General features: G+C 37.7%; 1 protein-coding gene across 4 annotated transcripts in view; it reads left to right on the top strand.

Annotated features, from left to right (window-relative positions):
• Positions 1–12,350, top strand: part of LOC149151482 (uncharacterized) — a 157,231-nt gene extending 144,881 nt beyond the window's left edge. For all 4 annotated transcript variants that reach the window (XM_089438486.1, XM_089438484.1, XM_089438485.1 and 1 more), the window contains exons 8-14: positions 10,073–10,252; positions 10,480–10,547; positions 10,682–10,733; positions 10,889–10,942; positions 11,035–11,127; positions 11,362–11,428; positions 11,850–12,350. In XM_089438486.1, the coding sequence (XP_089294612.1) occupies positions 10,073–10,252; positions 10,480–10,547; positions 10,682–10,733; positions 10,889–10,942; positions 11,035–11,127; positions 11,362–11,428; positions 11,850–11,941 (606 nt within the window). In that variant the 3' untranslated portion in view covers positions 11,942–12,350. The remainder of the gene's footprint in view (positions 1–10,072; positions 10,253–10,479; positions 10,548–10,681; positions 10,734–10,888; positions 10,943–11,034; positions 11,128–11,361; positions 11,429–11,849) is intronic.
• The last annotated feature ends 322 nt before the right edge of the window (positions 12,351–12,672 follow it).

The following is a 12,672-nucleotide window of genomic DNA, read 5'->3' as shown; positions in this document are numbered from 1 at the left end:
CATGTGGCAACAACTGCTATTGGGAGGACCGAAAAATTCTGACCTATAGTAGAGGCCGAAATTCTAAAGTTGGGGGTCGAAGTTGTGCCGCTAGAAGAGATTTGATTGTGTTTGACTTGGACAAAGGAAGCACATCATCCAGAAGGGTTGGACTTGGTCTAGAGGTCTTCGAATTCGTCAATTGAAGAATCTATAAGAAGAGAAGAAATTTGCGGGTTTTCCTCTCATGTGGAGAGGTTTTGGCCCTGACTTGCAGCCTACATTCAATGTTCTTGTTCTTCTTGTTTTGGTAGCTGTTTGATGATATACAAACATAATAATAAATAAAGAAGCTAAGAACACAAAATGTAGGCTGCAAGCTAGGGACAAAACCTCTCCACTTGAGGAAAACCCGCAAATCTCTTCTCTTCTTATAGATTCTTCAATTCATGAATTCCAAGACCTTTGAACAGATGGGTTACCAATCCGACTCTTCTTATAAGATCTCTTTAGATTGAAAATGTCCATGTACCATTTATGAATACCTCCCTAGTTAAGAGGGAGTGTTGAAAAATGTGTAACTAGGTTCGGTGTCCATAAATATGAAATGTAGTTTTGATTCTTGTATATTGTAAAATGAAAGAAAAGTTATTATAATTATATTTGGAGCATGAGTTTCATGCTCAAGGTCTTTAATTTTAGAGGTCAAGCATCCATTGAGTGCTTCTAGGATTTGTCCAAAGGTCAAGAAGTCAAAAGAGTCGTTGTCATAAGTTGAAGACCCATCGGGCATATTGTAACTTGTAAATAAAATTATTTTGTCATTAAAAGTATCAAAATACCCTTCAAGGCCAAGTTGGCTTGGTAGCTAGGAAGTCAACCTAATTTGAGGAGACACGTCCACCTTAAGAAGCCTATATAAAGTAGGGAACTCGACCTCCTTGGAAGATATTCATCACTCACTCATTCAAGTGAAGGAGGAAGAGGAAGAAGGCAACGTAGAAGGAAGATGATGAAGAAGACTTGTTTATGGGCTATTTCTCTGTCACACATGCAAAGGAAGGGTAGGGTTTCTGCGCTAGCCTAGGGTTTTTCTTCTACAAGTTTGATCTTGAAGAAGGAAGAGAAAGAAGGTCAACAAAGGTCACATTAGGCCATCCTCAAGCACCAAAAGAAGGAGAAAGCCAAGCAAAGGTCTGAAGAAGTCTTGGGAGGTCAGAATAAGCTTACATGTGTGGTAATAACCGCTGTTGGGAGGACCGAAAATTCCAGATCGGCAGTAGAGGCCGAAATTTTGAAGTTGGAAAAGATTTGACTGAGTTTGACTTGGACAAAGGATAGCACATCATCCAGAAGGATTGGACTTGGTCTTGGTCTAGAGGTCTTGGAATTCGTCAATTGAAGAATCTATAAGGAGAGGAGATTTGCGGGTTTTCCTCTCAAGTGGAGAGGTTTTGGCCCTGCCTTGTAGCCTACATTCTGTGTTCTTGTTCTTCTTATTTTTGTCGCTGTTTGATGATATACAAACATAATAATAAATAAAGAAGCTAATAAGTAAGAAAAAGTAAAAGACATCGCACACAGTTATCAAGAAAAAAGAAATCACTCTAATCATTGCCCTATAGATTTCTCAACAACTTCTTGCTTCTCCATTCTTTTAACCATTGTTGGATGGAAGCTTGTGACCCATCTTTGATTCTTGAAACAAAGAAAGGTGGGGTTTTCATTGAAGGTGAATCCATGGAGTCTCTCTCACTATCTTGATTCCCAGATCTACTTGTGGTTCTTGAGGATCCAACCACTTTAATGGCAACAATTTCAACTTTGGTAACAATTTCCTTTTCTGTCTTTTTTTATCCTTTTCATAAATAGAATGACAGGAATTTTGCGTAATATTTTGGGTTGATTTATTACAAAACCTGACATCATGCCTAAGGATTTTAGCCATGCGCTAGTTTAATGGGCTAATGCCTTCTATCATATATTGGTCACATAGTTTACAAGACAATCTTTGTTGATTTGTCCCATCTTCAGGATCACCATATTGTCAAATGGGATCCAAAAACTTTGGGATGTTGGCAAGACAATACTAGATTTCCAGCCATGGAAAAAACTAGTTGGCTGGTAAAAAAAGAATGGACCTTTGGTGTAAGATACCCAACCAAATAACCAATGTTCCACCAAGGTTCCGGGACGAGGGGGCGAGGGAGCGAGGGGGTGTGGGAGTGGCCTATGCAAAAGCTCCCTACCATTTTTTAGGAAACGTGGGGGAGCGTCAGGGTCTTAAAAATTTATAAATATAAAATATAATTTATTAATTGAGTCCACTATGACAATTTGGTTTGAATTGAAAAGCTGCAAAGCATGATCATTGATATGAATATCATTTGACATTATCCAAATTTATAATATCATATAAAATAATAAATTTAAAATTCTAATTCAGCTTGGTCAAATTCTAATTTAGATTTTGGTCAGACAGAGGGAGAGCTTCAGCTTGATAAGTTATCCACTGAATTCTGTGAAAAGGTAAATGAACAGATCAGGAACACTGCATTGGCAGTAGAAGGGGCAACTACAATGGGTTGTCCAGCTGTATTGGATCCAACAGCTAGAAAGTTTGTTATATTATATATAATATAGACAGTACACCATATGCTGAAAGAAGAGTTTTAGTTCCAGGAGAGATGAGAAGATCACATGAAAGAGTTTCTGACAGTTTACTATCAAATGACATTGACTGCAGGATGACCATCTGCGAACCAACTTGGGTGACCAACGATGGCATGGATAATTTGTCTACCTTATTAGAGCAATGCCATGCAGTTCAAACTTCAAACTAGCAGTGTATTTCAGGGGTGAAAATAATTTTCAGACCTGAGAATTCAAGCTGAGCAACTGTGCTCTGTGTAAATTTTGTAACTGTATAAATTCATATATAACGACAGTTCCTGAGATTTCTTGCTGCCCATAGTATTTTGTCATGCTTGCAGTAAACGCATGTTAGTCTATAGTACACCCAATTATTTCTCACTTGAGATAGGTGCTGCTTCCATAGTTTGTATGTCAAATGTCATGCAAATTAAAAACACAAACTGAATGTCTCATATTCTTTGCCTGTCACTCTAGTTATCTCCCCACTGTAATCCAGCCATCACTTGAGAAAAAAAGGAGAAGTTTTAAAAGGGAAAATTCATGTACGTGCTATATGGTCCAGCAAATTTTTCATGATACTGACCCTCTAAAATAACGCTTGTTGAAACCAAAAGACAGCACAAGACGTTATCCCCATACAGAACATGAGTAGCTTTGTACCACTTTAGGTCTATTAAATCATAAACTATAAGCAAGGCCATTTTTTTGGGAGCGTGGGGAAACGTCCCCTCAGGGAAGGGAAACGTTTCCCTGGCACGTCCCCCTGAGTTTCCTCCATTTTGGGAGTGTGGGGAAACGTCCCCTACTCGTCCCCAAGTCCCCGGAGCGCGGGGGAGCGAGGAAACTAGACCCCTAGGGGGGGGCGAGTCCCCGTGGAACACTGCAAATAACTAAGAGAAAACCACAGAGAGTCCCGAGTTTGTATGGTTTGGTTCACTGTAGCATTTTAACAAACAGTTTGTGTACCAAATGCTGTAGGTGAATTTCTTGCTGTTGGCTCATGTAAATACATAATATGCTGGAACAAATACTTGTGGAAGCACTTCAGAATATTAATTTAATATGAACTTTAGACCCAGCAAGCATAAATAATATTATAATACTAATAACAAGAGTAGTCACTGAAATACATGTTCAGAATTTACACAATGATGTTGTCAGTTGTAGATGCTAGCAGTCATTTAACTATTTTGATAGATAAAGGGAAGAGCTAGTACACAAACAAAATCATATATATATATATATATATATATATATATATATATATATGCACTGTCTATGATGGCATTAACTCACAGTCCGCTTCGACATTTGAGATACCAGATTTGAGTAAGTTACTGGCAGATTTTTGGCTACCTCTTCGACAGATATCGGCACCTCAGTATCAGCTACAGCAAGTTAATAAACATGTCCCTCGACTCTGCTAAACTCAACTAACAAGGGGTAAATCAACCAGCAGGCAGTAAACTTGTTCCTTCTCTCTTCTAGAACAGAGTCCAAATCAGCACAGAAAAACTCTCCAAATGCGGTACCTTGTGGAGTGTGTTTAACTAGCTCTGAACAGAGGGAAGCTTGGCCCTTATTTAACAGAATTCAGCCACAAGAATGATGACAATTCTGAGCCCACAGAGAAGCCACACTTTCAACATTTTAACTTGAGGGAAATTGTCCCTTTTCACAAGGACTTCGCACTAACTCTGTTTAACAGTGGAATTTGTCCTCGCGGGCCCATATTTGGATTTATGTGCTCAGACTATCATGAGATCTTTCAACCTGGGATAATTGTATGAATATATTTGTAGTGATGTACGCTGCTACCAGAGGTGCCACGCTTCAACTAGTTCATGATTCACTATAGGACAAGTCCACGTCCCTTTATCAATAATCCCCTTGACTGATATCACACCAGCAGTAAGTCACACTTCCCACAGTCAACAAATAGACTCAGATACTCTACCTAGTGAAAAGAATATACAGCCACACACACAGCCTCTAAATGGCATCCAAACTGAGACAAACTCGTTCTGGTATGGCAGAAATTGACCCAGAATACCAACAGACCAACCAGCAGCAATATATTAGGTAACTCGTCCCCTTTCTCTTCAGAAAACTCTTGCTTGCTATGGCCGCTGCCCAATAATAAAATTGAAATAACTCAGCTCACTAAGAGGGTAAAAATCGTGCCACTGGTGTATAGAAACTCGTTCCCATAACTTCCTTGAAAATCCAGTCACGTGAGGCTCTCCGCTTTTACTCTGTGGGACATATGTAGGCTGGTCCCCACAATAAAATATGCAGGCTCCTTCAGATAATTCGTGGGCCCAGGAAGCTGGAGAAATTACTGCTCCTGTACACAATCTCTCTCTATTGTCTCAAGAAAATCTCTACCCTGTCAAAAGAAATGGGAAATACTGTATAAAGATATAAAAACGATTGATAAATCTTGAGTACCTCAACATTTCTCAGAAATCTTGTTGTCCATTGAAGCTCAATGGGGAAATCTGAATGAATTCACTCTCATATCCAGACTAGGAGGTCTCGTTGCAACACTGAAGTCTTCTATGGCAGCTAGGGCTCCAAAGCCCTCAGATTCATCTTCCCACTCTCTCCAAGAGCTCTCTCTTCAAACTCACACAATGCATGAATGAATTATATCTCCTCAATTCCCCCCTTTAGTGAGTTTAGGATTGTCTTTTCATCTTTGCCTTCCCTTTTGTCTTTTCATCTTCACCTTCCCTTTTCGCTGTTTATTATTTATTTTTTCTTTTTATTAATTTCACTTTTATAAAGTCACTTTATGATACTCCATTTTATAAAGTTAAAGTGACATCCAACTTGCCTAGGAAATATCATCCTTTCTCCTTCTTTAATAAAGTTTCCTTAGGCAAATTTAAGTCCCCTTATTAATTATTTCACCACTTTAGCCTACGGGTACCACTTTAGGCTAGCGGACTCCATCATAAGCTTCCTATGGGGACGGGGCATTATCTTTGGATTGTTTTGTGAGCCATGTGTGAAATTCCTAAGCCAGAATCCCTACTGCAACAAACTGATGTTACTTCTCCTACTTGATTAAATCATACAAGTTATTTACTGTCTTCTACGGTAAATTTCGAAGTAAATACATCTGCAACTTTCACTTAATTTACATATATGCAGAAACAAAATACTGAGCAAGAAAGAAAACTACAACACATAGGACACAATTATTTTTGGACAAATAGTCCCCGGAAAAAACCGATGTGGGAAAATCGGTGCAGCAACTCCGAGGGTTTATTATTATTAAGCAATAGTTCTGAATACAACTGTGGATGCCCTTCCGGCAATCCAGTCGCAAGTCCATATTTTGGGGAACATGTCCCCCACACCAGGGAAGAATTTCCCTTATGCTTTCCCACATTTCCCCAAAATGGGGACATGGGGAAACATTTCCCCAACTGTTCCCTTGTCTCGGAAATGTGGGGGAACGACCCCAATCTTGCCCCACCCTTAGGGATACGTCCCCATGGGACACTGCTTCTTCCCATATCCTCTAAAATCAAATCACTGTAATGGGTAGTGGGAGGAGTCCAAAACAAGGTTAAATATATTTTCATAAGTGCCATGCCAACATCCATGTTATTAACAATGTTATCCATTATGACATGGACAACATGTTGTAGATCTATCCCTTAGATGATTGCATCCAATGACTTACATAATAATACTACATTTTAAATTATGGGTGCATTGACCAATTTAATAAAATATTGCCTCCCTATGACATTAACCAAGAAAGTAAGAATTGTGTCGCCCCTCCCATTTTTCCAACCATCTAACTTCAAGGTGCATCTAGTGGTTTCCCATGATTCCTTAAGCTTCACCAATTTACAAGCATAATTGGGCTTTTTGTTTATAAGTAGGGGCCTTGTGCTGTAGGCAAACAACATCCAACATTGCTTGGTAGAATGGGCTGTTTGCAACCTTGAAAGGAATGTCTCTCCTTAGAAAACATTTAGTGGCAATCTTGTCTACTTCTTGCTTCTCCTTTATTTTAATCATTAACTTAATAGAAGTTTGTGCCCCATTAGTGGTTCATTGATAAAAGAAAGTTGAATTTGTTGAGGGCATCATGGATGTTGAGGTGAAGGAATTGCTAGAGGGACTCTTAGAGCATATTTTCTTTCTTATCACTAGTTTCATTAAGTGATTGATTGGCAATATGAATGCTTTCGAGGTTGATTTATTACATTTTTTCACTTCATGCTTTAGAATTTGGCAAGGTTATATTTCAAGCCGTGGATCGTTGATCGACAAATGTTGCTATTAGAAGTGCAAATTGTTCTTTTATGCCTTGTGGGCCATTAATTGTTTTTTCTTAATTTTCTTGAAGATTGTTGAGGTCTTTGTTTTGAAGTGTGTCTGTCTTCTTTGATCTCATCTTTAATAAGTATATTCCACGTAGGTTTATGACAACTATCCTCCTAAATGCTGCTCCCACCCTAAAATTATGTTTTAAGTGGGAGAATCCTTGGGGGTGTGCTCCGAGGCCTTTTAGTGCACTCCTTACCACTGTTGAGAATGTGATGCATGCTCTCTAGACACTCCCTTTGCACTCTCAAGCTTGCTTAGATGCACACATGGAGAAGGGATAATTTGATTCTCTTAGAGGTGGGACCTAGGGGAGGTTTAGGGTTTAGGAGAAACTCAAGGGACAAACAAAACCACTTCTTAAGTTCTCCCTCACTATTTTTCTCATTACATTCATCTTTCTATGCTTGAGCTTGAGTGCACCGCTTAGTTTTTGAGGAAGGAAAATTTGTGAGAGCTTGGAGGAGAGAGCAAAGGTTACCATCATCTATTATTACAAATTATTTAGAGAGCTAAAGAGGTAACCCAAAGCCCATTTTTAATAGCTTTTCTGTTTGTTTGTGATTTTCCTCGTCTTACTATTTTCCATTACTTCTCCCTCATTTTATTGTGGGTTGTTCTTGTAATTCTGGAGGAAATTGTTCTTCTTGTGGTTTATGCTTCCATTTTTTATTCTCATGGTGTTGGTGGGTGATACGCATGAGAGGGAAGAAGAGGATATTTATTCTCATAGTGACCCATTATATGAAGATGAGGAAGGTTTTGGACGGGGATGAAGATTGAGAATCCTCATTAACACCCTTGTGGAAATTTGTGACAAAACTTCTTGAGGAGGGTGGGGTGGTGGAACTACTAAATTTTTATGTTGCATGATGGTCATCAAGGAAAATGTTATTCTAGTTCACATATACCTACATGAGGAGGCATTTTTGTGGGGTATTGGAGAGTGATGGTAATAAGGGGGCCATTGGGATCTCAATTTGCCACAATGTATCAAAAGAAGATTCACAAAATTATATCAAGGTAGAGGAAGCTGCACAAAAATGCATGGTAAAAAGGCAAAGGTTCAATTTGACTCAACATCTAAAGTTGGTGGCAATACATTGTTATCCCTTCATGTTACAAATAGTGAAACCTCCAGGCATGCAGGGGTTGGATCGAAATGAGCAATAGAAGATTTCCTTGATATTGGTGGTGGGGATGACGTGGATGCATAAGTGGTGTGGTTTCTCTATGCACGTGGTGTACCATTCAATGTCCTTGACTCCCCCCTGATGGCTCAGTCCATCAGCAAAACCCCCAAAGGATATAAGGGCCCTGGGTAACTGTGTGTTACTAGACAGGGAAAGTGCAAGAATCCAAATAGCTCTGACACAATTTATATGTGAGTGGGTGGATACCAGGATATACAGTGTATTTGATGGTTGGACAAATGTTAGAAACTAATATTTGATAAATGTTTTGGGTGCTTTGGCTAGTGGTGCATTGTTTCTTGTATTGCATGTCTTTTTATTCATCACTTCATCTATTCAAAACATTTCAAAGCTCCTAAATTGTGAGGGAGTTGGAAAAGTCATTGAGTGTGTGCATCCTCACATCTCTCAGTTTTGGTGTTTGGTGCACACATTGAAACTTTTGATGGATGATATTGTTAGGCATAAACACTGTGGATATATTAATTTCTTGTATAAAAGTTAAGAATCTTAATTCATCAAACTTGCCACTGAGCATACAAGGGTCCTTTACTTTTATGGTACTTACTCTAGGTTGCAGCTACCTAAGATTTTAAAGACTAGATTTGGTATCTATTCCCTCACCTTTAGTCACCTATTGCGTGTATGACAGGCTTTGGGTGTTATGGTGACTGGGATAACTTGAGCACTGATAGAGATGGTGTTAAGGTAGTGAAGGAGACTGTTCTTGATAGTCATTTTTTGTTTGTCACAAGTTAGGTATGTTTCATAGTTCTTCAAGCCAATTTATAACATGGTTTGGTTTGTAGTTTCAAGTCAACTAATCATTGGCAAGATATATGAGAAGAGGGGCACCACGCTAGGGTAGATTAAATACATTGTTCAACCTAGAGATGTGAACTTGTATAACCATATTTGTATAGAGGTGGAAAATGGCGTGAAAAGCTAAATATTCCACTACATGCCTTAGCAGGTGTTCTTACACTAAAATACTATCATATATCATGGCTTGTAGCACCAGCACGTGGTGGTGGGATGAAGATAACAGCAGGATCTAGAGGTTCAGGTTAGTTATATGCAAGCATTATACAAACTGGTCAAAATAGAAGACAATTGAGGCACTAAATTAGTGCCAATTGTGCCGTCTGTGAGAAGTCAAAGATGGATAATTTATATAAACTTGGGGATAATTTATATAAACTTGGGACTACAATCCAGGAGGATAATTTGGAGGATGGAATAATGGTTTTGGAGGGAAAATTCTCTTATTGATGATGATAGTGGTGAGATACCACCCCATCCACTATCATGGTCCCCCTAATTAGGAATATGATTGCAGTAGTCGAGGCTTCATGTTTAGTTTCACTTCCATCTAAACAATTGGCTCTTGCTTCAGCTCCACTACCACCACATGGAGGCTAGAGGGCAATCGTGGTGTTGCAAAGAGGAAGAAAAACTTCTTAGAAATTAGAATAATTGTTTATCCCTTTTCACTACTTTATATGTCATTGACTCGTAATCTTTAGCAGCTAACTTAATTTAGTGTTTTGGACCTTTCAGTCTTTATACTTAAGTTAAATTATCATTTTAGAACTTATGCAGATGGCCCATTTTGTAAACATTACTATTTATTCATGTTGACAGTTGATGGATAACCTATTTCATTCCATAAGTGGTCTACTTCCTATTATATGGTTTAAAAATTTGTATGTTGTAACTGCTAGATGGTTGACGCTCTAATGCTTAATCATTAATGTACTATAGATGGCATAATAATGTAGTATTTATTTGCAAGTAGTACAAATATGCATGTTTCATATATGTTAGCTTTTATCTGGGGCTGCTTTATATTAATAATTTGATTTCATTCTCCATTTGTTTTTGCCCTCATATAGTGTAAAAGGGAAGGATTCCTTCAAAAGATTAAAGAGGAGGAAGGTGAAGGATGCAACTTATATGGATCTATTGAGGTGAACAAAGTAGCTGGGAATTTTCATTTTGCACCAGGCAAAAGTTTCCAACATTCAAATATGCATGTTCATGATCTCTTGGCATTTCAAAAGGAAACTTTCAATGTAAGTAGCTTATGCTGAGTTCTCCTTTTTTTTATTCTTCTCTTTTCACAAAGGTATATTGGCTTTTGTTTCTAATTAAGAGTTTATAGCTTTATTCTGTGCTCTTTACTTCCTAATTAGGAATTAGTCCTAGTTTTGCAACATGCTGAAATGAGCATCATCTGTTATGCATGGAATTTACTACTAAAGAATGCTTATGAAGAAAGAAAAGGAATTCTGAATTTCAGGTCAGTCATAAGATACATAAGTTGAGTTTTGGAGCACATTTTCCTGGAGTTGTTAATCCTCTTGATGGGTGAGTTCGTGACTAATATTACAATGAAACGAATTTGTTTAATAATCGATATGGACTGTTTCTGGAGAAGATGCTAAATAAAGAAACTAGATTCATTTGAACTACTGTTATTTCATTTCATGATTCTATTGCAGTGTTGAACAAGGACAGCAAACTTCAACTGGTATGTACCAGTATTTTCTGAAGGTGGGAATTCTGTGCTCAGTGACACATTTCTTCCATTCCCTAAATCATTTGTGAATAGAATAACTTTTATATCTATAATGTTACAAACCTTTTAGAGGTTATCCTTTGAAAGAGAGAAAATATTATTCAGTTCATATATTGTTTACTTGTTTTAGGTTGTCCCCACCATCTACACTGACATAAGAGGACATAAGATCCTATCAAATCAGGTTAGTATGGAAATAAAAGAATCGGATGCTTCATATATGTACTTTGTTGTTGAAGACGAGTATAACTGCAGATTTGTTCTGGTTGTATGCAGTTCTCAGTGACTGAACACTTCAAGGCTGCAGAAATTGGATTGACTCGCTCCCTCCCTGGAGTGTTTTTCTTTTATGACCTTTCTCCAATAAAGGTTAGTGCAAACTGAGTGTTAGTCTACATGGCTTGTATTACAAAACTTGTCATCTTGTGCACTTATTCCTGACATATTTTCACTAAATTGGCATTGAGAAAGGAAATAATAAAACTATTTTGGTTGCTTAAGGGTAGGTAGCAGAACTGGTTTGGTTCCTGGTATCACATATATGTCATTTCATTGTCGCTGCTTTGATCATGATAATTTCTTAGACTGACCTTAAATTTACAGGTGCAATTCACAGAACGGAGGACACCATTTTTGCATTTCCTAACTAATGTTTGTGCTATTGTTGGAGGTACGTGGTCTTTTTCTGCAAACGGTATAGTGAATATACTTGTACATTTACGTGCATTTACTATGTAAGCTGATTGATTTCTGTCATGAATACATTTATCTACTCTCTGTGTTAAGGTAGGAAGAGAATATGAATGTTTCAAATACAGTGGCTGCTTCTAGGGATTATTGATGGATTGAGATGTGCTGTTACTGGGGAGATTATTTTGCCTCTGTTGTTTGACTGAATTAAACATGCTGAATTAAATGTTTAAAAGTGCTCTATTTGACTAATGTGCGATAGTAACATGTATTAACATAAACTAGCTGATGACTTACTAAATTTCAGTGATTCAGAACACGCGTATCAATGCAACTTTTGTTGAGAATTCAGCACATGGTTCTTCAAATTTCTCATCCTTCTGTTGCATATTGTTTATCAGGGGTTTTCACGGTTTCTGGTATCATAGATTCCTTTGTTTATCATGGTCATCGTGCTATCAAGAAGAAAATTGAAATTGGAAAGTTAAGCTGAATGAAGATTGCCTGCTTGAATTGATGGAAAGTTGCAACTTTGAAGTGGACATATTGCCGGTTCATTTGTCTAGGAAACTCATTGTTTGGTGGCATTTTCAAGATGCAAAAGCATAGATCTTGTAGTGTGTGAGGTGACAAGTTTTCATGTGGTGCCTCAAAAGAGGCTGGGAAAATGCCCATCTTTTTTTGGTGAATTTGTAAGATAGTCGGGTCTTCATTTGTCCACCTTTCACTAAAAACTGATTTTGCAATTTTGAACGTTATCATATTTTTCCCATTATATTTTATTGTCCATTTCATATGCTAAAATGGAAATGGTAACTGTTGAAGACAGTGGAAGGATCATTGCTGGAGCTATAAGTAACTGTTCTTGTTCTCAAGTAATTTATATAGACGTTGAAAAATCAGACGTGTTTTTGTTGTTTTCGATATATATTCATCCATTGGTTATCTTCATTTGCATCAATAGAATAACAACGATCCAATTAGCGTATTGAAGAAGTGTGAAGTAGGCATCTATGTGTTTTGTTGCATTATCTGCAAATATACAGTATTAGAGAGATGAACTGACTGTTGAAGCAGCTATATACAGGCGTGGTGACTTTTTTATTTGCTTTCATTGGAACTCATAATATTGAAATGTAGAAGAACTTGGGAGTATCTCATAGTGACAATCAGGAAAAGAGGATAGACACTAATCTCTAAGTCATGAATACCAAGACACTTCAA

The sequence above is a fragment of the Pinus tabuliformis genome, chromosome 9, assembly GCF_031772625.1.
Source record: "Pinus tabuliformis cultivar Carrire ecotype Pingquan chromosome 9, CPIR1, whole genome shotgun sequence".
NCBI lineage: Eukaryota > Viridiplantae > Streptophyta > Pinopsida > Pinales > Pinaceae > Pinus > Pinus tabuliformis.
The sequence above is the reverse complement of the archived record's forward strand: the minus strand, read 5'-3'. Positions and strand labels throughout refer to the sequence as shown.